This window comes from Pygocentrus nattereri, chromosome 6, assembly GCF_015220715.1.
Source record: "Pygocentrus nattereri isolate fPygNat1 chromosome 6, fPygNat1.pri, whole genome shotgun sequence".
Taxonomy (NCBI): Eukaryota; Metazoa; Chordata; class Actinopteri; order Characiformes; family Serrasalmidae; genus Pygocentrus; species Pygocentrus nattereri.
The window spans coordinates 16,028,075-16,051,832 of NC_051216.1; the positions used below are offsets into that span (position 1 = coordinate 16,028,075).

General features: G+C 39.9%; 1 protein-coding gene across 1 annotated transcript; it reads left to right on the forward strand.

The window, feature by feature from the left end:
- Positions 1-345: 345 nt before the first annotated feature.
- LOC108423846 (lactase-phlorizin hydrolase) lies at positions 346-23,422 on the forward strand. The gene is made up of 17 exons (XM_017691450.2): positions 346-983; positions 3,025-3,095; positions 10,173-10,256; positions 10,412-10,505; positions 11,954-12,032; positions 12,130-12,820; positions 12,902-13,544; positions 14,280-15,836; positions 15,974-16,242; positions 16,328-16,618; positions 18,329-18,527; positions 18,619-18,821; positions 18,927-19,033; positions 19,148-19,279; positions 19,432-19,655; positions 20,216-20,452; positions 20,528-23,422. The coding sequence occupies exons 1-17, from the start codon at positions 350-352 to the stop codon at positions 20,746-20,748; spliced, it is 5,736 nt and encodes a 1,911-aa protein (XP_017546939.2). The 5' UTR covers positions 346-349; the 3' UTR covers positions 20,749-23,422.
- Positions 23,423-23,758: the final 336 nt, after the last annotated feature.

The window sequence follows — 23,758 nt, forward strand, 5'->3', positions numbered from 1 at the left end:
GCACAGTGTGCTAGCTGTCAATGCTTTGTCTTGTGAAAATGACAACAGCAAAAAAAAAACTTCTGGTTGACTCAAAGTGAGATGCGCATTGTATATCATTTATATTATACAGACACGTACATAACAAGTGTGTGTATATATATTTTATCAAACATATGGCCTTATCAATAGTTGCCATGTATCCGAGTTCATAGTCTATCTGCTGTTATCAGTCCGCTGCAGTGAAGAGCTATGCGTGCTGTATATTGTTGTATTGTATGATTATGAAATAGATAAGCTGTATCTGCCTTCAAGCTTCAGGAGGGCCTGTATAAAGGGCTCTGAGAGGATTCTCATGACAAACGCATCCATGGCGAAGATGAAGGACCTGGGGACGATTCTCTTTCTTTTGAGTGTCTGTTGGAGCTGTAGTTCTGGGGAACGTTCACAGGACTTTATGCTCTTAGCAGGTCCTTTAACCAACCAATTCATCAAGGATTTGAAGACAAACCCTTTTGCCAGCCAAAGTTTGCTATTAGGGGCTTTAGATGCTGATGATATCTTTGACTGCAGAGAGCGTCTTCCAGCACAGGCCAGAGACTACTTCCAGTACCTTCAGAGCAGAGGGGTGACCCATTTCAAAGTTTCTCTGTCATGGTTCAACATCCTACCCACAGGTGAGTCCAGCCAGCCCCATGAAGACACAGTGGCCTGCTACAGGAACCTTGTGAAGGAACTGACTGAGTCAGGCATTCAGCCTTTGCTGGAGCTCCATCGTTCTGCATTACCAGAAGGCCTTAGAAGCAGATATGGAGGCTGGGAGAACCCAGTCATTGGACAGGTCTTTCGAGACTATGCAGGTTTTATCTTCACAAAATTTGGAGACCTGGTCAACTCGTATATCACATTTACCCATTTACATGAGCTCAGAGGTTCTTCACAGTTTCAACATGCTTTCCAATCCCATGTTGATGTGTATAAACTCTACCATCACATGTTTAAAGGTAAGATGATAATGCTTTTATCCATAAGTGTTGTCCAATGGTCAGGTTTGATCAACTTCAGTGTTTAGATTTAAAGAGTATTATAAGTGCAAAAAGACATCTTAAGTGACATGTTGGTACACATTATATCCAAAAGTATCCAGACATGCAGTGTCTGCATGTGAACCCATTGCTGCCACAGAAAGAAAGGTACTGTGCAGGTACATTTCTCGTTCATCAATGTACAAACAGTATAAATTGTGCCAGTATGAACCTTAAATAAGTTTTTCCAGGTGAAAAGTATGTATTGGTACCTTTTCAAAACCTAACATTTTAAAACGGAACAATAAAATAAAAAGCCTGGAGATGAGACTGGCTGTGTGGAGTCAATACAACTTAGAAAACATCATTTCAATGGATTTTGGTACAATTATGTTTCCTTGCCAAAGGTACGGAGATGTACCCTTGAGGCTACCACCCCAGTGACCGGTACACACCTGTGTAGAACAGGATAATCTGCAAATGAGCCTAACGTAATGGCAAGTGTCAGCAGTGGTTCTCAACTGGTCCTCAAGGGTCTCTTAACCTGCTCTAACCTAACTTAGATAAGCCGCAAAAATATGGATGGTCTGTCGGACTCTGAGCTAGAGAGTTATAGAGCTTCCCCATCACTGGCCTGTGGGGAAGTGGAACTGCATTCTGGAGAACCTTCCAAACCTTTAGGAGTTGAAGTGGCATTAATGGTCCAGAACTAATTATCTAACATCATGAGCTGACCTCATTAATGATCTCAAATGCTATCAAATCCTCATAGCAATGTCTCAACGTCTGGTGTAAAGTCTTCTCAGAAGATTAGAGACTGTTATTGCAAAGAAAGAAATAGGAAGCTCAAATAAAAGATGCAGAAAAGGCAGCTGCTGCTGCATTCATGAAAATGTAATGGTAGAAGACATCTGTATGGTCTTTTTTCAACATAATGTCTTAAAATTGTCTGTTATTTTGCAGAGCTCGTTAGACTCCTTAAATAAAATGTGCCCTAGAAGTACCCAGCCAAGTAGCCTTGACAAACACAATGCTTGCTCTGCAGATAAGAACCTTATATTAATAAGCAATGGCTGTTAATTGACTCCAAGCTAATACATGTAAGGAGTAAGGATGGGGTAAGCCGGATATAAGCAACGTGACGTTCCAACCTGGAACCACACAAAATAATGGGATAAACAGATGGACTGTTATTACTGTCCGTTACATTACATATACAGTTTAGACCTCTAACTCCTGAAGAAAATCCAATCTCTTTATTCCCAATTTCTAACTGCTGGTGAACATTCTGTCACTACTTAATTGATCACAGTTTAGCAGAGTACTTATTTACAGGAGAATGAGGCACCGCTACAGGTAGTGTGCACTCCTTCATCCTTGATGAAGCTCTTATGGCACAGCCTTTCCTGCTGCATTTGCTTGTTTAGGATTGCATTGCAGCTGTTTTTCAGTAATGTGCTAAGTAATATAGGAGGTTTAGATCTTATTTTGTCACCACACCCTTCTTTTCTTTTCAGCTTCACCCTCCTTTTGCACATAGCGCTCATGAAAGTAAGGCTTGGATACGCCTTCATGACATGCCATATAGCAGCAACAGAGGCAGAACTTGACACTTTGATTCACTACAACAGGACCTACATAATACATCATGTGAAATACCTTAGGAAACAATACTCATGGATTATTATGCTGATGAGACCCAATAGACTCAAAAGTAATATCATTAGTATTGTGCTCTTCACAATGTTATCTAAAAGACTGTACACTTTTATTTACATTGGTGGCCTCATACTAGCATGGTTCTTAGGAATTATATGCAAAAAAAGGTGAACTGAATGTTTTAATACATTTAACTGGACATTTTTGCCATGAAACATGTTAAATTGATGTAAGACTTTGCAGTGACTGGCTTGATTTTATTTATCTTTAGTGTAGTGTCTAGTTTGCTGTAATGTCTGTTTTTGTGCAAATATATTGTACTACAAGCGTAACAGTTAAGAAACAAAACTATTTTTTTCAGATGGTCGTGTGTCCCTTGGAATGAGAGCTAATGATGTCACCAGTCTGTCCCAAACAGAACCCATGTACATGGTAAGAGTTTGGGACTGGCCAAAAAACTGGCCAAAATATCCCCAAACAACAATGCAATACATAAAAAATATATATACAGTACTGTGCAAAGGTTTTAGGTACTTAAGAAAATTACTCCTAAAATATTTACCTTAGCCTAATTTCCCTTTAATAATAATAATAATAATCATCATCATCATCATCATCATCGTGCTAAAATTTAACAGCAATAAAATAAATTATGAGTACTAATTTAAAATGATCACAAATATGATTGCCATACCGGATCAGTCGAGGCCCGGGTTAACGACCGCCTCCGGTACTGTTGACCAGCAGGGTGCCGGTGGAAATTGGACTACTGTAGGTCAAAGACCATTAAAGAGGAGAGGAGGAAGGCGGGTTAGAAGGCAGCGAGAGAGAAGGAAAGGCAGGAGTGTGGAGGTTAGAGTAGGGACTCTGAACATAGTGACAATGACTGGTAAAGGCAGAGAGCTTGCAGACATGATGGAGAGAAGGAAGGTAGATATTTTGTGTGTTCAGGAGACCAGATGGAAAGGAAGCAAGGCCAGGAACATTGGAGATGGATTCAAACTGTCCTATCATGGTGTAGAGAGGAAGAGAAATGGAGTAGGGATAATCCTAAAGGAACAGCTTGGGAAAAGTGTTCTGGATGTAAAGAGAGTGTCAGACAGGATCATGAGCCTGAAGTTGGAGGTTGATGGTGTAATTTTGAATGTGGTCAGTTCATATGCACCACAGGTTGGTTGTCAGTTAGAGGAGAAAGAGGAATTTTGGAGTAAGATGGATGAAGTGGTAGATGGTGTCCCTAGAGTGGAGAAATTGGTGATTGGTGCAGACTTCAATGGACATGTTGGTGAAGGAAACAGAGGGGATGAAGAGGTGCTGGGTATGTATGGTGTGAAAGATAGAAATGCGGAAGGTCAGATGGTTGTAGATTTTGCAAAGAGAATGGAAATGGCTGTGGTGAACACGTATTTTCAGAAGAGGGAAGAACACAGGGTGACATACAAGAGTGGAGGGAGGTGCACACAGGTGGATTATATCCTTAGCAGGAGATGCCACCTAAAGGAGATTGGAGATTGTAAAGTGGTACCAGGGGAGATTAGAAACAAAGAAGAGGAAGAGAGTGAAGACAGAGCCAAAGATTAGATGGTGGAAGCTGAAGGAGGAGGATGGTTGCAGGCAGTTCAGGGAAAAATTGCAACAGGCCCTTGGGGGCAGTGAGGAGCTACCTGAGGACTGGGAAAATACAGCTAAGGTGGTGAGAGAAACTGGCAAGAATGTGTTGGGTGTTTCATGTGGCCAGAGGAAAGAAGACAAGGAAAGTTGGTGGTGGAATGAGGAAGTCCAGGAGAGTATTCAGAAGAAGAAGGCAGCTAAGAAAAAGTGGGATAACCAGAGAGATGAAGGAAGTAGGCAGGAGTACTGTGAGGCTAGTCGCATAGCGAAAAGAATGGTGGTAAAGTCAAAGGCTCAGGCCTATGATGAGCTGTAAGAGAGGCTGGACAGTAAAGAAGGAGTAAAGGACTTGTATCGTTTGGCTAAACAGAGAGATAGAGCTGGAAACGATGTACAGCAGGTTAGGCTGATAAAGGATAGAGAGGGAAATGTACTGGTGAGTGAACAGAGAGTGTTGAGTAGATGGAAGGAGTACTTTGAAGAACTAATGGATGAGGAAAACAAGAGAGAGAGGAGGACAACAGGGGGAGAGATAGTGGATAAGGAAGTGCAGAGAATTAGTAAGGTGGAAGTGAGGGCAGCTTTAAAAAGGATGAAGAATGGAAAGGCAGTTGGTCCAGATGACATACCTGTGGAGGTATGGAGATGTTTACGAGAGAAGGCAGTGGACTTTTTAACCAGGTTGTTTAACAAAATCCTGGAGAGGGAGAGGATGCCTGATGAGTGGAGAAGCAGTGTATTGGTCCCCATTTTAAGAACAAGGGTGATGTGCAGAGCTGCAGTAACTACAGAGGTATAAAGTTTATGAGCCACACCATCTTTGTGGATCTAGAGAAGGCATATGATAGGGTGCCAAGAGAGGAACTGTGGTACTGTATGAGGAAGTCAGGTGCAGCTGAAAAGTATGTTAGGGTGGTGCAGGACATGTATGAGGATAGTGAGACAGTGGTGAGGTGTGCAGTTGGAGTGACAAATGGTTTCAAGGTGAAGGTAGGGTTACATCATAGATCAGCTTTGAGCCCCTTCTTGTTTGCAATGGTAATGGACAGGTTGACAGATGAGGTCAGGCAGGAGGCTCCATGGACCATGATGTTACATTACATTACATTACATTTACATTTAGCAGACGCTTTTATCCAAAGCGACTTACAAATAATGTGGTACATAGAACAAACATAGTCAGGCCTTAAAGGAGGTCAAGGGGTAATAGCGGGGTAGAGAAGGGCAGGAGGGCAAGAAGGAGATGAGGTTGGCAGTGGTAAGATTTGCAAGAGGCGATTAGAGCAAGTGCTCCCTGAAGAGCTCTGTCTTCAGGAGTTTCTTAAAAATAGCGAGGGACGCCCCTGCTCTGACAGTGGAAGGTAGCTTGTTCCACCATTGGGGAATCAAGTATGAGAACAGTCTTGATTGCTTTGTGTGAATGTTTGGCAAAGCTAAGCGACGTTCATTGGAGGATCGCAGCGGCCGGGCGGTGCTGTAAACCTTTAGGAGCGAGTGCAGGTAGGAAGGAGCCTGCTCTGTTAACACCTTGTTTGCAATCGTAAGAGTTTTAAATTTGATACGAGCATCAACCGGTAACCAGTGGAGCTCAGTGAGCAGTGGGGTGACATGCGCCCGTTTTGGTTGGTTAAAGACCAGACGCGCTGCAGCATTCTGAACCATCTTCAGTGGTTTTACAACACAGGCCGGGAGGCCCGTCAGTATGGCATTGCAGTAGTCGAGGCGTGAGATGACCACTGCTTGTACCAAGAGTTGGGTGGCTTGTTGTGTTAGAAATGGCCGTATCTGTCTGATGTTGTACAGCGCAAAGCGGCAGGACCGAGCCACCGAGGCAACATGGTGCGACATGCATCCAATACGGCAGCATGTTTGCAGATGACATTGTAATCTGTGGTGAGAGTAGAGAGCAGGTGGAAAAGAATCTGGAGAGGTGGAGGTTTGCACTGGAGAGGAGAGGAATAAAGGTCAGTAGAGACAGAATACATGTGTGTGAATGAGAGGGAGGCAGGTGGAAAGGTGAAGATGCAAGGAGTAGAGGTCGTAAAGGTGGATGACTTCAAATATCTTGGGTCAACCATCCAGAGCAATGGACAGTGCAGAAAAGAGGTGAAGAAGAGGGTGCAGGCAGGATGGAGTGGGTGGAGACGGGTGTCAGGGCTGATGTGTGACAGAAGGATAGCAGCAAGAGTGAAAGGGAAGGTTTACAAGAGTGCGTCCTGTTATGATGTATGGTTTGGAGACTGTGGCTCTGTCTAAAAGACAGGAGGCTGAGCTGGAGGTGGCGGAGATGAAGATGCTGAGATTTTCGTTGGGAGTGACAAGGATGGATAAGATTAGAAATGAGCAGATCAGTGAAGGTGGAGCAGTTTGGAGATAAGGCCAGAGAGGCCAGGTTGAGATGGTTTGGACATGTGTTGAGGAGGAATAGTGGATATATTGGTCAAAGAATGTTGGAGATGGAGCTGCCGGGCAGAAGGAGAAGAGGTAGACCTCAGAGAAGGTTTATGGATGTAGTGAAGGTGGACATGGAGATGGTTGGTGTAAAAGTAGAGGAGGCAGTGGATAGGGCAAGATGGAAGCAGATGATCAGCTGTGGCGACCCCTAAAGGGAGCAGCCGAAAGAAGAAGAAGATGAGTAGTAATTTAAAATCATATAAGAAAATGACCCCATCCATCCATCCATCCATCCATCCATCATCTTCCGCTTTTCCAGGGTTCAGGTCACTGGGGCAGCATCCTAAGCAATGAGGCCCAGACCTCCCTTTCCCCAGCCACTTCCACTAGCTCCCCAGGGGGGATTCCGAGGCACTCCCAGGCCAGCTGGGCAATATAGTCACGCCAGCGTGTACTGGGTCTTCCCCGGGGTCTCCTCCCAGGTGGACTCGCCTGTGACACCTCATGAGGGAGGCATCCAGGAGGCATCCTAACCAGATGCCCAAACCACCTCAGCTGGCTCCTCTCGACGTGGAGAAGCAGCGGCTCTACTCCGAGTCCCTCCCGGATGACCGAACTTCTCACCCTATCTCTAAGGGAGAGTCCAGACGCCCTGCAGAGGAAACTTATTTCGGCCGCTTGTATTCGCCATCTCGTTCTTTCAGTCATTACCCAAAGCTCATGACCATAGGTGAGGGTGGGAACGTAGATCGACCGGTAAATCGAGAGCCTTGCCTTATGGCTCAGCTCTTTCTTTACCACAACAGACCGGTAAAGAGTCCGCATCACTGCTGACCCAGCACCAATCCGTCAATCTCCCGCTCCCTTTTACCATCACTCGTGAACAAGACCTCGAGATACTTAAACTCCTCTACAGAAAATGACACAGATCAAATAAAAAAGATTAATACCAGAAGACTTACAGTTTTAATTAAATGCTAAGTTAAGAGATAGGTTTTTAGATGCTTCTTAAAAGTGAACAATGAGCTTGACTGTCTAATCAAAGGAGGAAATTGAGTTCCAAAGTTTAGATTCCTCTCCATGTTTTCTATATGTTACTGAAAGTATTTGTAAAAGGCCACTATCTGCAGATCTAAGATCATGTGCTGGAACATAAATAGGCAGACATTCTGTAAAGTAAACAATGCTTTAAGGTAATTTAGAGCCCTAAAAACTAGTAGCAGAAATGTAACATCTATCCTGAAAGATGCAGGCAGCCAGTGTAGTTCTTTCAAAATGGGAGATATGATCTCTCTTTTTAGTTTTGGTTGGGATGTGTGCTGCTGCATTTTAAACAAGTTGTAGCAGCTGGACTGTTTTCTTAGGAAGCCCAGTAAGATCATTACAGTAATCAACTGCTTGTAACAAATGCATGAACAAGGTTCTCTGTATTACTTTGAGACACAAAAGGTGAAGCCTAAGTGAAATTTCTGAAATGATAAAAGGTAATCTCATGGCTGTGTTTACATGTGGGATAAAACAAAACTCTAAGTCTAAGATCAAACCCAAGTTTCCTACTTCAGGTTTAGCATTTGAAACTAAAGAATCAAGCTTCTCATGAAGTAACTTTCTAGAGTTCTAGTACCAAGGAACAGAATTTAATTTATTTAGGATTTAGTTCTAGAAAATGTTGTGACATCCACTGTGAAATATCTAATACACAGCTGGTCACTCTGTCTACAGAGTCTTCATTATCATAGGGAGTGGAAATGTATAATTGTATCTCATCAACATAGCTATGAAAATTTATATTATGTTTCTTACTGACATCACCTAGAGGTAGAATGTACAAAGAGTTAAGCTAAGGCCCTAAAACTGAACCTTGTGGGACTCCACAGGATCAGTGATTTCCCAGTAAAAGCATGAACTGTATATTAACTAAATATGATTTAAACCCTGCATAAATAAAAATTTATGCCCTGCAATGGACTGGTGACCTGTCCAGGGTGTATCCTGCCTTTCGCCCAGTGACTGCTGGGATAGGATCCAGCAACCCCTCAATTTAAATGAATGATTTAAACCATTCTAAAGCTGCACTCGAGAGGCTGGCACAAAATTCAAGATGATAGATCTTGTGATCAACAATATCAACAGATGCACTAAGATCAAATAAATCAGGGCGCCTAGCCTGTGGTCATTTACAACACCAACCAACACTGTCTCAGTACTTGATATCAGATACGCATTTAATTGTTTGAAAAATTTTTTTGGGGAGATTTTAAAAAGGAAGGTTTGGAAATTATTGAGTACAGAAGGATCCATGTTATTCTTTTTTAGTAGAAGCTTCACCAAAGCAGTTTTAAAAGCATCAGGAAAAGCACCTGTTGACAGATAATAGTTTACAATAGGTTAAATCATGTTGAACATAATCAAAAGCCATCTTATTGAGAGAAGTAGGAATAGGTTCAAGATCACTATTGGAAAAATGTTTTGTTTATAACAGGTGTAAATTCCCAATAATCCATAGCAGAGAAAGATATCATTACTGATGTAGGTGGCTTATCAGGAAGGTTATAGGAGCTTGTTTCAGTTGATTAAACTATGCTCTGTCTCATCAAGTCTACTTTATTGAAAATGAATTGCAAACTTTGCAAATGTTGGAAGATGAATCAGAATCAGACACATGGCATCAATTAGTCCGTCTACTATCTGTCCATTTATTACACTTGTATTACAATAAATGTAAATAATGTTAACACAATGAGTAGTGATTTTCCAAATGCCAATGTTGTTATTTGGCCATTTCCAAACCTCTCCTGAAGGAAGGATGATATTATTTGTAGTCATAATCCAATACCTAGTTTAGCTAATCAGCCCTTCATTAAATTGAATCAGATGTGTGATGAAATTTGACAAATCTGTGTAGATACTACATTCACGTTACGCAAATGCGATCTGCCACAAACACTGGAGGACCACGGAGGTTGGACCACTGATTTCTTGTGGAAGCACTGAATGAGTTTGCTGAATTTTGTTTCTCCACATAAGGGCGCAAATTGAAGACCTGGAGTGGCAGACCCTTAAATGGTCAAACTTTTATTACACACATCTGTAACGTAAGAATAACTACGTTAGTACGTAAGTCCATGTAGCAGGATTTTAAGGGGTTAACAGATCCATGGCTGGAGCCTTTAAGGAGAATTCTGGAATCAATCTGTGTTCTTCAAACTGACTCACAAGATTTCAACTACTTTGAAAACAAGAAATTATATATTATAATGTACTTTATGTTTATTAACATCAATATCTAATGCTTTATAGTGATTAACAAGCACAAAGTTATTTTTATGATAAATTGTTTGTAAGAAATGTACTTAGGTGCCTTTGCAAAGTCCTGTATTCCAATTTATTTATATTATTGAAATATATTGAATCTTGGAATATGTATCGTTTTCCTGTGAGTCACCTGTCTAAGTGTATTTGTTATGCAGACCCATCAGTTATACCCTTCTATTTTCTGTGTAGGAATATGTTGATTTCTTGGCTGTGCACATGGAATATGACTGCACAGTCAAAACAAGTCTGATGGAGACAGTAACAGAAATGCAGGTAATTCACAACTGTGTCCACTTTCCCAACTTATGTAGCCCTCTAAGGGCGATGTTTTCTTTTTTTTTTAAGAAGAATATTGCATTACTGCCTGCCTTGCTTATGGGAGACTGTGGTCTACTCCAGTTTGAAACAAATTCATCATCTTCTTTCAGATGACAAATGGTCAACGCTACATTCTCATGTATCAGATGAACACCAAGAACTGTGCTGACAGAAATATTCAGCCTCTCTTCAGCGTCCTTGAAGGTAAAAGTCCCCGTCTACTCCCCAGCGATATGGTCTAGTGTTTTATGTAATCAACCTTTGTAACAGCTGGTCACATGATAATACACCAACAACACAAATCTTTGAAAGATAACAGTATCATAAACTGAAAGGGTTTCTGATTGCTTGAAGGGTCACAAGACACCTTAGCACATGTTAAATAATATACTTTGCAAATATACTTCTGCGAAAAAAAAGTGGAGGAAAGTGCAGTGTATGTTGAGGTGTGTAATTTAAGTCTTTGGGGTTGCTTGGATCATGAGAAGCAGAAAATGCAAGCAACTTCTAAAACTTTTTCAGCAGATTTCTTTCAAAAGCTGAAAGCAAGTGTCTTGAAATGAGTAGAAGCTGTAATAACAGCAAAGAGTGAACACATTAAATACTGAAGATTTTGATATCATGTTTAATTATTGAGGAGTATTTGGTGCTGACAAAAATCAAAAAGCCTGTACTTGGTTGTTTTGACTGGAAATTCAATAAATGAAGGGGAGTCTCTGATCTCTGACTTTTGCGAAGTACTGAACTGAATTATTTTAATCCTTCAGTTTCCTGATCATCCATAGCAGAAAAAGACGTCATTACTGATGTAGGTGGCTTATCAGGATGGTTAGAGAGCTTGTATCAGTTGATTAAGCTATGTTCTGTTTTATCAAGTCTACTTTATTGAAAACAAATTACAAACTTTGGAAGATAAATCAACATCAGACACATTCGCAGAAAAGCAGGCATCAATTAGTCAGTCTATGGTCTGCCTATTTATGATAAAAACACTGTTTACATTTATTGTAATCTTAATGTTAACACAATGAGTAGTGATTAATGTAGTTATTTGGCCAATTCCAAACCTCTCCTGAAGGAAGCCTGCTATTATTTGTATTCTTTTTTTTTTTTTTTTTTTGCCTGTCTTGTCTGGCAGATTTGCAATCAGAATTATGGTCAGACTGCGTTACTGTGCCAAACAGATTTACTTTTCCAAAATGAGCACTATAGATTATAGGCTCATCTTGTCAGTGTTTCTTTTTCTTTATTTATTTTTTAATTATTTGATTTCATTTTGTTTATACATTTGATATTTTAATGAAAATGTGTTAGCATCATGCCAGACTTGACAGGCCAGGGGAATCTGTAAAGAAGGGAGAGGAGAGATAAGCAGGGGGGGGGGTAAAAAAGGGAAATAACATAAGGGCAGAAAAAAAGAAAAACACAGTGCAAATGCCACGGCGATGGTTCACCAACTGCTGCTCCTGAGAAATTATTATTTGTATTCATAATCTAATACCTAGTTTAGCTGTAATTTTCTATTTTTAGTCCTGACAAAAAACAAAAATCTGTACTTAATGGCTGTTTTGACTGGAAATCCAATAAATGAAGGGGAGTCTCTAATTTCTGACTTTTGCGAAGTTCTGAACTGAATTATTTGAATTCTTCAGCTTTAAGAAACACAGACATTCATCTTATGGGCTGTGATATCACTGAATTGTTGGGAAAGCTTGATCAAGGAGATGCAAGGTAAAACAAACAAACAAAAAAAATAACCCATAATAATATTTCTGCAACATCTTATACTTTTTGAGTCTAACCAACCTCTTTTCCTTAAACTGTACAGTGTACAGACCGCAGATACAAAGGCTGATGGTGAGGAGCAAAGTACATCTGCTCTCTCTTATCAGAAGGTCTGGGAGAAATTCAGAACTCAAAGCCCAGCAGAAAGAGATCTTTTCCTCAATGGCTCCTTCCCAGATGGATTCCAATGGGCAGCCTCCACTGAGTCTTTCAAAGTGGAGGGTGGCTGGACTGTACATGGGAAAGGGGAGACTATCTGGGATCGCTTTGGCCATGAAGGCAAAGTCTTTGACAATCAGACTGCTGATCTGGCATGTGATAGTTACCACAAGATGGACTATGATGTATACTTGCTAAGGGGCATGCTCTCCCCGAACTATCAGTTCTCCATTTCTTGGGCTCGCATTTTCCCAACTGGTCAGAAAGAAAGCCTGTTGGAACAAGGGGCACTGTATTATGAAAAGCTGATAGACACACTTCTGCAATCAGGAATAGAGCCTACAGTCACTTTAAACCATTGGGATCTGCCACAAGCTCTGCAGGACCATGGAGGTTGGACCAATACTTCCATTGTGGAGGCATTCAAAGAGTTTGCTGACTTTTGCTTCTCCAGATATGGACACAAAGTGAAGACCTGGAACACTTTTGGCAGTCCCTGGGTGGTTAGTAACTTTGGATATGGTACAGGAGAACATCCTCCAGGTATTAAGGACCCCAGTGTGGCTTCTTATCAGGTATGTTTCTCAGATTGTTTCCATAACCTAAGAATATGTTATTAGCATTACATATTTTAATCTGCCTGTTTTTGATCTCAGGTGACTCACAACATAATAAAAGCCCATGCAGAGGCCTGGCATGTCTTCAATGATAAATACAGGAAGAATCAGGGTGGGAAAGTGGGCATTGCTCTCAACTCAGACTGGGCTGAACCTAACTCTGATAGTCCCCAGGACATAGAGGCTGCAGAGCGCTACCTGAGCTTCATGCTGGGATGGTTTGCTCACCCCATATTTGTAAATGGAGATTATCCAGCATTGCTGAAGAAACAAATTGAGCTAAAGAAAACTGAATGTGGCGAAGACCTGGCTGTGCTCCCAGTCTTTACAGAAGAAGAGAAAAAGATGATCAAGGGAACGGCTGACTTCTTTGGGCTAAATCACCACACTTCTCGTCTCATCAGTGAGAGTCGGGGCAGTTGCAACCCTGGACCAGACAGCGTTGGGGATTTTCAAAGTCATATTGACCCAACCTGGCCCACCACTGCATCAAGCCAAATCCAGTCTGTACCATGGGGGCTTCGCCGTTTGCTGAATTATATTGCCACAGAGTACACATCAGTGACCAACGTGCCCATTTACATCACAGGAATCGGAATGCCAACAGAGTACAGCAGCGATGTGCTCAATGACACTCAACGCATAGGCTTCCTTAAGTCCTACATCAATGAGGCAATGAAAGGTAATTATTAATGCTGAAATGTTGGACATATTGAGTGAACATTAGGTATGGTGCTTGTAACAAAAACCTTGATCTATAATGTTTGAAGGTTCCTTTTTTCATTTTAAATTCTTTTAATGTATGTGAAACCGTTTTGCTGATGAAGATCTGTCCAAGTATGCTGTAAATGCATGTTCAAATATATTAAAGGGCCCACATCATATAAAATTTAACTTTACTTAATTTTTTCCTTATAAAAGATGTTACATGTAGTATGTAAACATTGTTAATGTTTAAAAACATGCCATTAGTCCGTACAGTGCATAAATGACAGCTAAGTTGCAAAAACAGCATGTTTTTAATTGAATGTTTTTGTGGTGCCACAAAAACCAATGCAATTACATAGAATCATATAAAAAAGTTTGGGTGCACATGGTCACATTACATTAAAATGTTTTAAAAATGCACAATTACTGCTGAATTTTACATATTGGAAAAAACAAAAACATAAAATGTGGTCTGTGCAAAGGTCATGATAAATTCAGCAAATAAATATTTATTTATGCCAGAGTGTTCAAAATGTGCATATGACTGTTTAATTCTACACAATAGGACTTGGAAATGATCATGCAAAAATTAAATATAGCTGTTTTTGGAAAGTCAATAAACAGACCTCAGGGAAAAAAACAAGAAAATACAAGATTTGGGCCCAAACTGTATTCAATCTTAACTAATTTGTTGAATCTGTTTATACAGCCATCCAGTTGGATAGTGTTGCCATCCAGAGGTTCACAGTGCAGTCCCTGTTAGATGGATTTGAAGGTCCTCAAGGCTACAGTCAAAGATTTGGACTGCATTTCGTGAATTTTGAAAATTCTGATACGCCTAGAACCCCAAAATCTTCAGCTTACTTCTACACTCAGGTCATTGAAAGAAATGGTTTTGAGGATAAAAAACCGACTTCTTTCCGTCGAATCTCTGGTAAAACGAAGCAAGATTCAAAGCTTCCCACTCTGCCACCATCTGAAGTTCCCTCAAGATCAAAAGTTGTGTGGGAGAAATTTTCACATCAATCCAAATTTCAGACGAAGTTTTATCACTATGGAACATTTCCAGATGATTTCCAATGGGGTGTTTCATCCTCATCATATCAAGTTGAAGGTGGCTGGGATGCTGATGGTAAGGGGCCCAGTATGTGGGACACTTTCACCCACACGCCTGGTACTGTTCTAAACGGTGACACGGGCGACGTGGCTTGTGACAGCTATAACAGATTTGAAGAAGATCTGTACATGTTAAGAGCCCTGAAAGTAAAAGCATACAGGCTCTCTTTATCCTGGCCCAGACTATTCCCCAATGGTTACAGAGCTTCCTTAAACATGAAGGGAGTGGACTATTACAACAGACTCATAGATGGTCTCATAGCATATAATATTACACCAATGGTGACGCTTTACCACTGGGACCTTCCCCAAACTCTTCAAGACATCAACGGCTGGGACAATGTCGATATGATTGACATATTCAATGACTACTGTGACTTCTGCTTCCAAACCTTTGGAGACAGAGTGAAGTTTTGGATGACCTTCAACGAACCCTATGCAATTGCATGGGTAGGCTATGGGCTGGGAGAACTACCCCCCAATGTCAAAAGTCCTGGAGATGCTCCTTATAGGGTAGCACATAACCTTTTAAAGGCGCATGCTAAAGCCTACCACACATATGATGAGAAATACAGAAAAACACAGCAAGGGTTGGTATCCATTAGTGTGAGCTCTGAGTGGTTTGAGCCACTAGATGTAAACATACCCCGAGAGGTGGCAGCTGCTGACCGTGCACTCCAATTCCAACTTGGATGGTTTGCACATCCCATCTTTAAAAATGGAGACTATCCTGATGCCATGAAGTGGCAGGTAGGGAACAAAAGTGAACTTCAAGGTTTAGCTGAATCCAGGTTGCCAACTTTTACGGAAGAGGAGAAAGCCTACATTCACGGCACTGCCGACGTCTTCTGCCTCAATTCTTACACCACCAGAATGGCACGCCATGTAATTCCTAGGCTTTCCACACAGTCTTATGAATATGATCAGGATCTTACAGTACAAGATGTGTCAGACTCTCATGCCACTGCAAAGAAAGAATTGAGGGCAGCAGCTTGGGGATTGAGAAGACTTCTCAACTGGATAAAAGAGGAGTATGGGAACCCTGAAATTTACATAACAGAGAATGGAGTGTCTACAGATACTAGCAAAACAGTAGATGACCCAGACAGAATATTCTTCCTGAAGACCTACATTGATGAAGCTCTAAAAGGTGCAATCATGTTGTTATTTAGTTAATGTATTTTTAAAAGCACCACATGAAAGTTATATATGTTGAATATGCAGTGAATCTGATGTTGAAAATGTTGTGTTTGTTTTTTTTAATTATTTTTTTACATTTTATTTTAGCTCACAACCTAGACGAGGTACGTCTAAAGGGCTACACAGCTTGGTCTCTCTTGGACTCTTTTGAGTGGCTTAGTGGCTACAGTGTTGGCTTTGGACTCCACCATATAGACTTCACCCACCCAGATCGGCCAAGGACTCCAAAACGCAGTGCTCACTTGTACCACCAAATAATAAGACAGAATGGTTTCCCATTGCCAGTGGAAGAGGAGCCAATTTATGGCCACTTTCCTGAAGGATTTGTGTGGAGTGTAGCTACAGCATCTTATCAGGTAAACTAGTATCCCATCATATGATGTTATTGTGCTTTGAAACCACTTAATTATTCATGTGTTTTGTCGTGTTCTCAAACCTTAGATTGAGGGTGCCTGGAGAGCAGATGGGAAAGGTTTAAGTATCTGGGACGCGTTTACACACACAGCTTTTAGGATAGCAAATTATGACACAGGGGACATTGCCTGTGACAGCTACAACAAAATCAGTGAGGATGTTGAAATGCTCAAAAAACTCAGGGTCAACCACTACCGTTTCTCCGTGTCATGGCCAAGAATTCTGCCTGATGGAACTACAAGACAAATAAACCAAGCAGGATTGAACCATTATCATCGGCTGGTGGATGCACTTTTGGCAGCTAACATAAAGCCCCAGGTGAACAAAACAATGCCTCCTTTTTTGAATTACATTGTCGAGGATTTAATTAAATCTATTTTCTAGCAAGGTCACAGGCTAAATCTGTATTAACTTCTTTAAATCCCAGGCTTATTACATACTAAGGCTCATTATTCAGTAACTACTTCAATGCAAATTGGCTGAGCTATTCTTAGGTTATAGAAGTGTGTAATAAAGCTTTGGGCCCACTGGTGTGCCCTGGCCATTTAAGGGGTTAAGTTAAGATGGAATTCTACTGATTTTTCAAAATTTCTGCATAATCAAGAGTTAAATATAGTTTAAGTATAGCAATTTTATTCACTGTCCAAAACTACCAGTGAACCTACTATTCTGATATCTTATATGCAATGCTGATGGTAGTAAATTAAATACATCTGAAAAAGGTTGGGGTATCTTGCTTTACAAGACCTGCATGTACTCCTCCACCAAGAATGGATTTTACATAGATTTTAGGCCAAAACCTTCTCAAAACTGTCATAAAATATTGGTCCAGGCATCAGACAGCATAATTTCTAAGAATTTTGTGTAATAACTGGGGCAGATTTTAGAGGCATTAAGTACAGATGTCTGGTTCCTGTAACTGCCACTGTGAACAATTGAACATTACTGTGAACATGTCACATCAAACCAATTCAAATAACTATGTATACATCTTAACCATTCCGTCTTGCAGAACTTTTGAAGATCAGTAGAGTTCTCCTTCTACTTAATACAACAAAATCCCAGCAGTGTTTACCACAGGTCTGAAATAGGGGGTAGGATGGGAAGAATATAGCAAACGCATTCTAAATTCATTTTATTTATACGTTTTTAAGTTTTCCATTTATATTTTGGACCATTTCTGTTGGTCCACTCATCATAAGATTTTCAGACAATATAAAGGGCAGGTAGTATTTTTAAATTATATATAAAACAAATACAGTGATGTCCATCTCAGTATCAGTAGTAAGTCAATGGTTTGGAGTGAAAACATAGAAATAAATAATATTTTGTACAGTTTTTCTACTGGGCGTCCAGCATTGAACTACAGAAATACAGAAATTGCAGGTCATGTGAAAATGTTTATTCATAACACACACCCACACACACACACATACACACACTTTCTAAACCACTTGCCTTTCTGGGTTGTGGGAGGAGCTGTAGCCTATTCCAGCGGTCATTGGCCAGAAGTCAGGAAACACCTTGGACAGGGTTCCAGTCCATTGCAGGGCAAATTACTCGAAACAGTTTCAAATATTTTGAAAATTTTACTGGACTCTCACTATACTTGGGGTGGTGCATTGCAGCCTTTGTAGTCACATAATAATAAGCCCGAGGATGTAACAAGACCGGGATTTTAAGAGTTTAACTGAATACTAATGTAACTTTAGATATGGATTTGTTTGACAAATCACTGAACAAAATGTTTGCTGGCCCAACTAAATTTCTGAATCTCATAGTTATTACTTTGAAACATGGTTTATATTAGTATCTGTCTAGACATTTGAACATTTTCTTGCTCTCAGTGTGCGACTGCAGAACTTCATGACAACATCAAAGACAATGTAAAGTGTGCACTCTTGATCTATAATTTAAAAAATTAAAAATGCAAAAATGGACATTTTTTCCCAGCTCCAAACAACTTGCCACTGATGGTCCAAAAGATGTTTGGCATGTATGATTTATTCCTCTATTCCATACTAACAGGTAACACTGTACCACTGGGATCTCCCTCAAGCTTTGCAGAATGTTGGAGGCTGGGAGAATGACACAATCATTGAAAGGTTTAGGGACTATGCTGATGTTGTCTTTAGTAATCTGGGAGACAAAGTCAAGTTCTGGATCACTATCAATGAGCCCTACAACGTTGCAAACATTGGGCATGGGTATGGCACTGCTGCGCCAGGTACAGTAATGATTAAATGTTAAAAAAAATAATTCTAAACACACATTGATTTGTGTGAAGATGTGAGTAAAGGTGCTCCTACTCTGTTCAGGCATAAGCTCCCGACCTGGTACGGCACCCTACATTGTCGGACACAACCTCATTAAGGCGCATGCTGAGGCTTGGCACTTATACAACGACAAGTACCGTGCCAAACAGGGTGGTATTGTTGGTATCACCATAAACTCAGACTGGGCAGAGCCTAGAAACCCCTACAAACAAGAGGATATTGATGCGGCCAGGCGTTTTTTGGAAGTAAGAACTAGTTATTCAGCTCAATTTCTGTGACTCAGATTTATGAACCTGTCTTAAAATGAACTTTGATATCTTGTTTAAGTTCATAACCTCTGAATTATGCAGTTCCAGATTGGCTGGTTTGCTCATCCTGTGTTTAATGGAGATTACAGTGATTTAATGAAGAATAGAATACGAGAAAGAAGCCTAGCTGGTGGTCGTCCCATATCACGGTAACTAAAATTGCACTTCTGTAATGCAATCAAAAATTAACGATAGCCACCGAGGGCCTGCATCAAGGTCTGCAGCATTCCATACTAAACTAACTATTAACTATGTCTTTGCAGTCTTCCTGAATTTACCCCCGAAGAAGTGAAAAGGATAAAAGGCACTCATGATTACTTTGGGTTCAATCATTACACCACAATCTTGGCTTCCAACCTAGATTTCAAAAACCTCCAGCTCTATGATGGAGACAGGTAACAGTCTAATTACAGATTTATAATAATGGCCAAAAAGATGGAAATTATTACATTTTTAGAAATTTTCAGAAATGTTCAAAATGTTTCAGGAATTTTCAGAAATCTTTGGAAATTTTTAGAAATTTTCATGTGTACTTTTATGTTATAAGGGGAGTAGGGACTATTTATGACCGTACATGGCTGAACTCTGGATCAACATGGCTGAAAGTGACTCCACCTGGATTTAGAAAAATTCTGAACTTTATCAAGAATGAGTATGGAAGCCCTCCCATTTATATCACTGAGAATGGCATCTCTGAGAGAGGAGATATGGACCTGAATGATGTTCACAGAATTCACTACTATGAAAGCTACCTTAATCAGGCTCTGAAAGGTACAAAGTTACTTCCATTTAAAACACTGAACCAAGTTCATGAAAGTGTTCTAAAATAAAATTCTAAAATAGAATTACTGGTTCAATTGCAGTATAAGCAATTTGTTGAGGGTACATGTAATGAAATGATGCTATTAAAATGGTACTACTGTGCAGCTTTATATGTTTCACGCTGTAACAATAAGTGATCAAATAATGAGGTAGATTATAACTTTAACTCATTATTTTGGTAATGATGTATTATTAGTCAGAGAATTGCTATAAATAGATTATTAACATATGCTATTTATCATTTAATAGCAAATTGATGTTTGCAAAACCTTAAATTATTAAATAAAATATTTTAAAATACCTTCTGGTGTCTAGCTTCTAGTATATCAATCTACACTGTTAGATGTTATTAAATGAAATAACAACATATATTCATCACTGTCACATCTCATATCTCTCACATCTCCAAAACATACATATCAAGTGATTCCAAACTTTTGAACAGTAGTGTAATTAAGTTGTAGTATTGCATTTTAATGACACTAAAGATGCAAATTTTCCTCTTTTAGCTTACTTGATTGACGGCGTGGACATACGCGGTTACACCGCTTGGACACTGATGGACAATCTGGAGTGGGCCGCTGGTTTTGATGAGAAATTTGGCTTTTTCTATGTCAATCATTCTGACCCGTCTCTGCCACGTATACCCAAGAAATCCGTCACATACTATGCTACCATGATCAATTGCAATGGCTTCCCAGACCCCCTCCAAGGCCCCCACGAATGTCAGACTCTTGAACCTGAAGGTAAGTTCCACCAGAACATTTGCAGTCTCGTTCAGTAAAGCTACCACATCAACACTAACCACTGTGTTTTTACAGGAACAGAATCTCCTCCCGGCCCTCCCCCGTATCCAGAGGTGGTGAATTTTCTGGGTTTGGAAGTGTCCCCTCCTGACGCTGAGGTGGCCCTCTATGTCCTCTTCAGTCTCACCATTGCAGGCGTGATTGCAGCTGCCCTCATCACCTACCAATTCATCAGAGTAAAAAAGAAATCAAAATGCCCCAAGGAGGAGCACATAAGTCTTGAGAAGAAGTTCTGATGAATTGTTTATATCTGTATTTTGTCAAAAAGTAGCATTCCCTACTTTTTTTGCACTGTATAACTTTAATGCTATTGAGAAGTGAAAAATGTTGACATTCGATGCATAAGCTATTCAATCTTATCAGCATTCATGAGCAAACAAAGCAAGCTACACAGATGACTGGCTGTCGTAAATGCATTCTGTATGTGTGTTGTTAAAATGGGAATGCCAGTCTTTTTTTTTTTAATTTCTACATAATTAACTGTAAATGTAAAATGTAGCTGAAGTCATTATTAAGGGCTTGACATGAAATGCTCTGTTGTGGGGAAACGTACAAAAGGATTGTTCACAGTGGTTGTGATGGGAACCAGATATGGTTATGAATATTCTGCCTAATGCCTGAGACATTATTTTATGATAGTATTAACTTTTGGCTTAAAACGCAGGTTTCAAATGCACAATTTGCTGCATTAGTGGAGAGATACATGCAGGGAGTTGTAAGACAAAATAGGCCCCAAAGAAAACTTTTTTTAATGATCACTATTTTACTTACTCATTAATTACTTATGAATATTACATATAAAAAATGTGAATTCACTCATGGTTTGGGACAGTAAATAAAGTGACTTTATTTGCGCCAACATTGTGATCCTTGGTTCTGGTCACTACTTTTGTAATTATTGTAGTCAAAACATTTCTCTGCTATGCACTTTTTACATCTCAGCTACTGAACTGAAGTATGCAGAATTTGCCCTTTAACTTTAGTATTTATTGATTAATCTGCCGTCTGTTGTAGTCTGTCAATATAATGTGCATATAGCACCTCACACTGATTTCTACTCTGAGCCGCGCCCATGTTACTTTGTAATTTGAAGAGAGTATTTTTTAAAAAAATATATATTTTCTGGAATCGGTATTAAAGTCGAGGTATTCCTATCTGCACTGGTCCTGGTATAGAACATTTTCAGCCGTACTCAGCCCACAGGTAATTTAGTGCAGGTTGAACATTGTATAGGAATGGTTCAAACGTGTGTATATATATATATCAGCAAAATATACTGTAAGTTGTTTCCTTCCATGACTTTGTTGTATTTGAATGCTTTAGTGATGTTCTGCCATTTGTTAGTCTTTTTAGTGTTTGTTAATCTGGCCATTGCAGATAAACCATGTATTCATTCAAACACTTCTCTTTTTAAAAGTACTCTTAAAGAGAAATTCCACCGATTATTTTTCCAATTTCTATGTAATTTACTTGTTCAGTTGTAAACAAATTCATTCGAGGGGTTTGTTGTGAAATGCCCTATTCTAGTGAAACTTCACAAATCACAATTGTTCACAGTGATGGTGATAGGAACCAGACGTCTGAAGTGCCAGACGTCTTGCTTCAACGTGCTCCCTCACAGAGAGTTATTACATGACATGGCATTACCTCATGATGTTGGCCTAAAGCAGATTTTTTAAAAACACATTTGTGGTGGACGGTACATGTAGACAGTTCAAAGGCAAGATAATCCCCAAAGAAACCTTATTTCTTTGGATTTAGCACTATTTACCATTATCTACATTACATCTACTTTAATCTCTACCACATACACTCAAGTAGAAATATCTTAGTTTGATCATATTTTTTCTCAGTATACAACACTGAATTCCACAGGCAGCAAATGAAAGTTCATTTTATGTGGTGTCCACTAGATGGCGATGTGAGACCATGCACTTTTGTTTGAGAGTCCCGTCCCTCTCACACTATATCACAATTAAGACTTGATATTGCTATACTGACTAACTACAATATCCAAGCAATCTGTGTTACTCTGAGATTTTGGACTTGGCCAGCTTGGGATGTCAACCCTCTTTCAAAGGAGATTTTTTCTATTAGTTTTCCACAAGTGGCATACGCTTTCCTGAAGCTGGAATGACTTTGCAGACTGTTACAGTCTTAATTTGTCTTCTAAACAGCACAAAACCAGTTCCAGGTTCAAACCAGGTTTGGACCTTTAACTTCAGTGTGGTGTCACAGGCATTATAATGTAAATGTGCCAGGTTTACTATACCTTCTCTCCAAAGCAGAAGTATAGATTTCTATGTAATTTTATGTATTGCCTTTCTTTTAGTTAGTCGACACACAGCTTTCAGTGTGGTACATGATGCCCCAGACCGTTACACTATGTTCCATGTTATTAACAAAAGTAAAATTAATAATTTGCAATAAACTACAATGCTAGGAAACTAGTCTGATTTTCTACCACCAGAATACATGATGTCACCATGAATTCCTGGAGAATGGAGCTGCTTTATAACTGGAAAATATAAGCCACAGTGCTGAATATCAGTCTTATCATTCTCTAGAGTGTATCAGACCAATCAATGACATCTGTTTATTCCTGCTCCAACCACCAGTCATGCCATCCCTCTGTGAGTGAGTGGACTAATCTTAGGCCTTCAAAATCAGTGTGGTCAATGATGCAGTGCAAACCACTTCAACAGATTCCTATGATGAGTGTGCAACCCCATGCTATGCTCCATACCAGGTGGTCAATCTGTCTGGAGCATTTATAGCAGAAAACTCAAGCGTCAGCAATGCTGCTTTGGCAGCTTTAACATCACATAACTGCAAGTTCTATAAAAATGACCTCGCTGTCCATGATGTGGTCTCATGACTGATGTGGTCAAACACAAAACTAAATTGAAATAAAGACAAACTTGGTTTAAAACGATTCTGTGTAATATATTGTGTAAGATAATGAATCCAGGCCTTCTTGCTCACTATGGACCAAATAGGGAGGCAGGTGGGGTTCATCTATAACCCATTTTTCAGGTTCTTACTATTAAGATACACGAATAGACACTGAAATGTCCTGCCTTAGACATGTTTCTTTGCCTGTCAGTTTTGCTGCATGTGCAATCACTACTGCAATGCTGCCCTCCTACCACTTGTTGCAGCATCAGGTTCAACATGGCTTCAATAACAAGCCTTTCATTATAGAGCAACCTTCAGTCTCATGGATGATAGAAGAAAGTGCAGTTT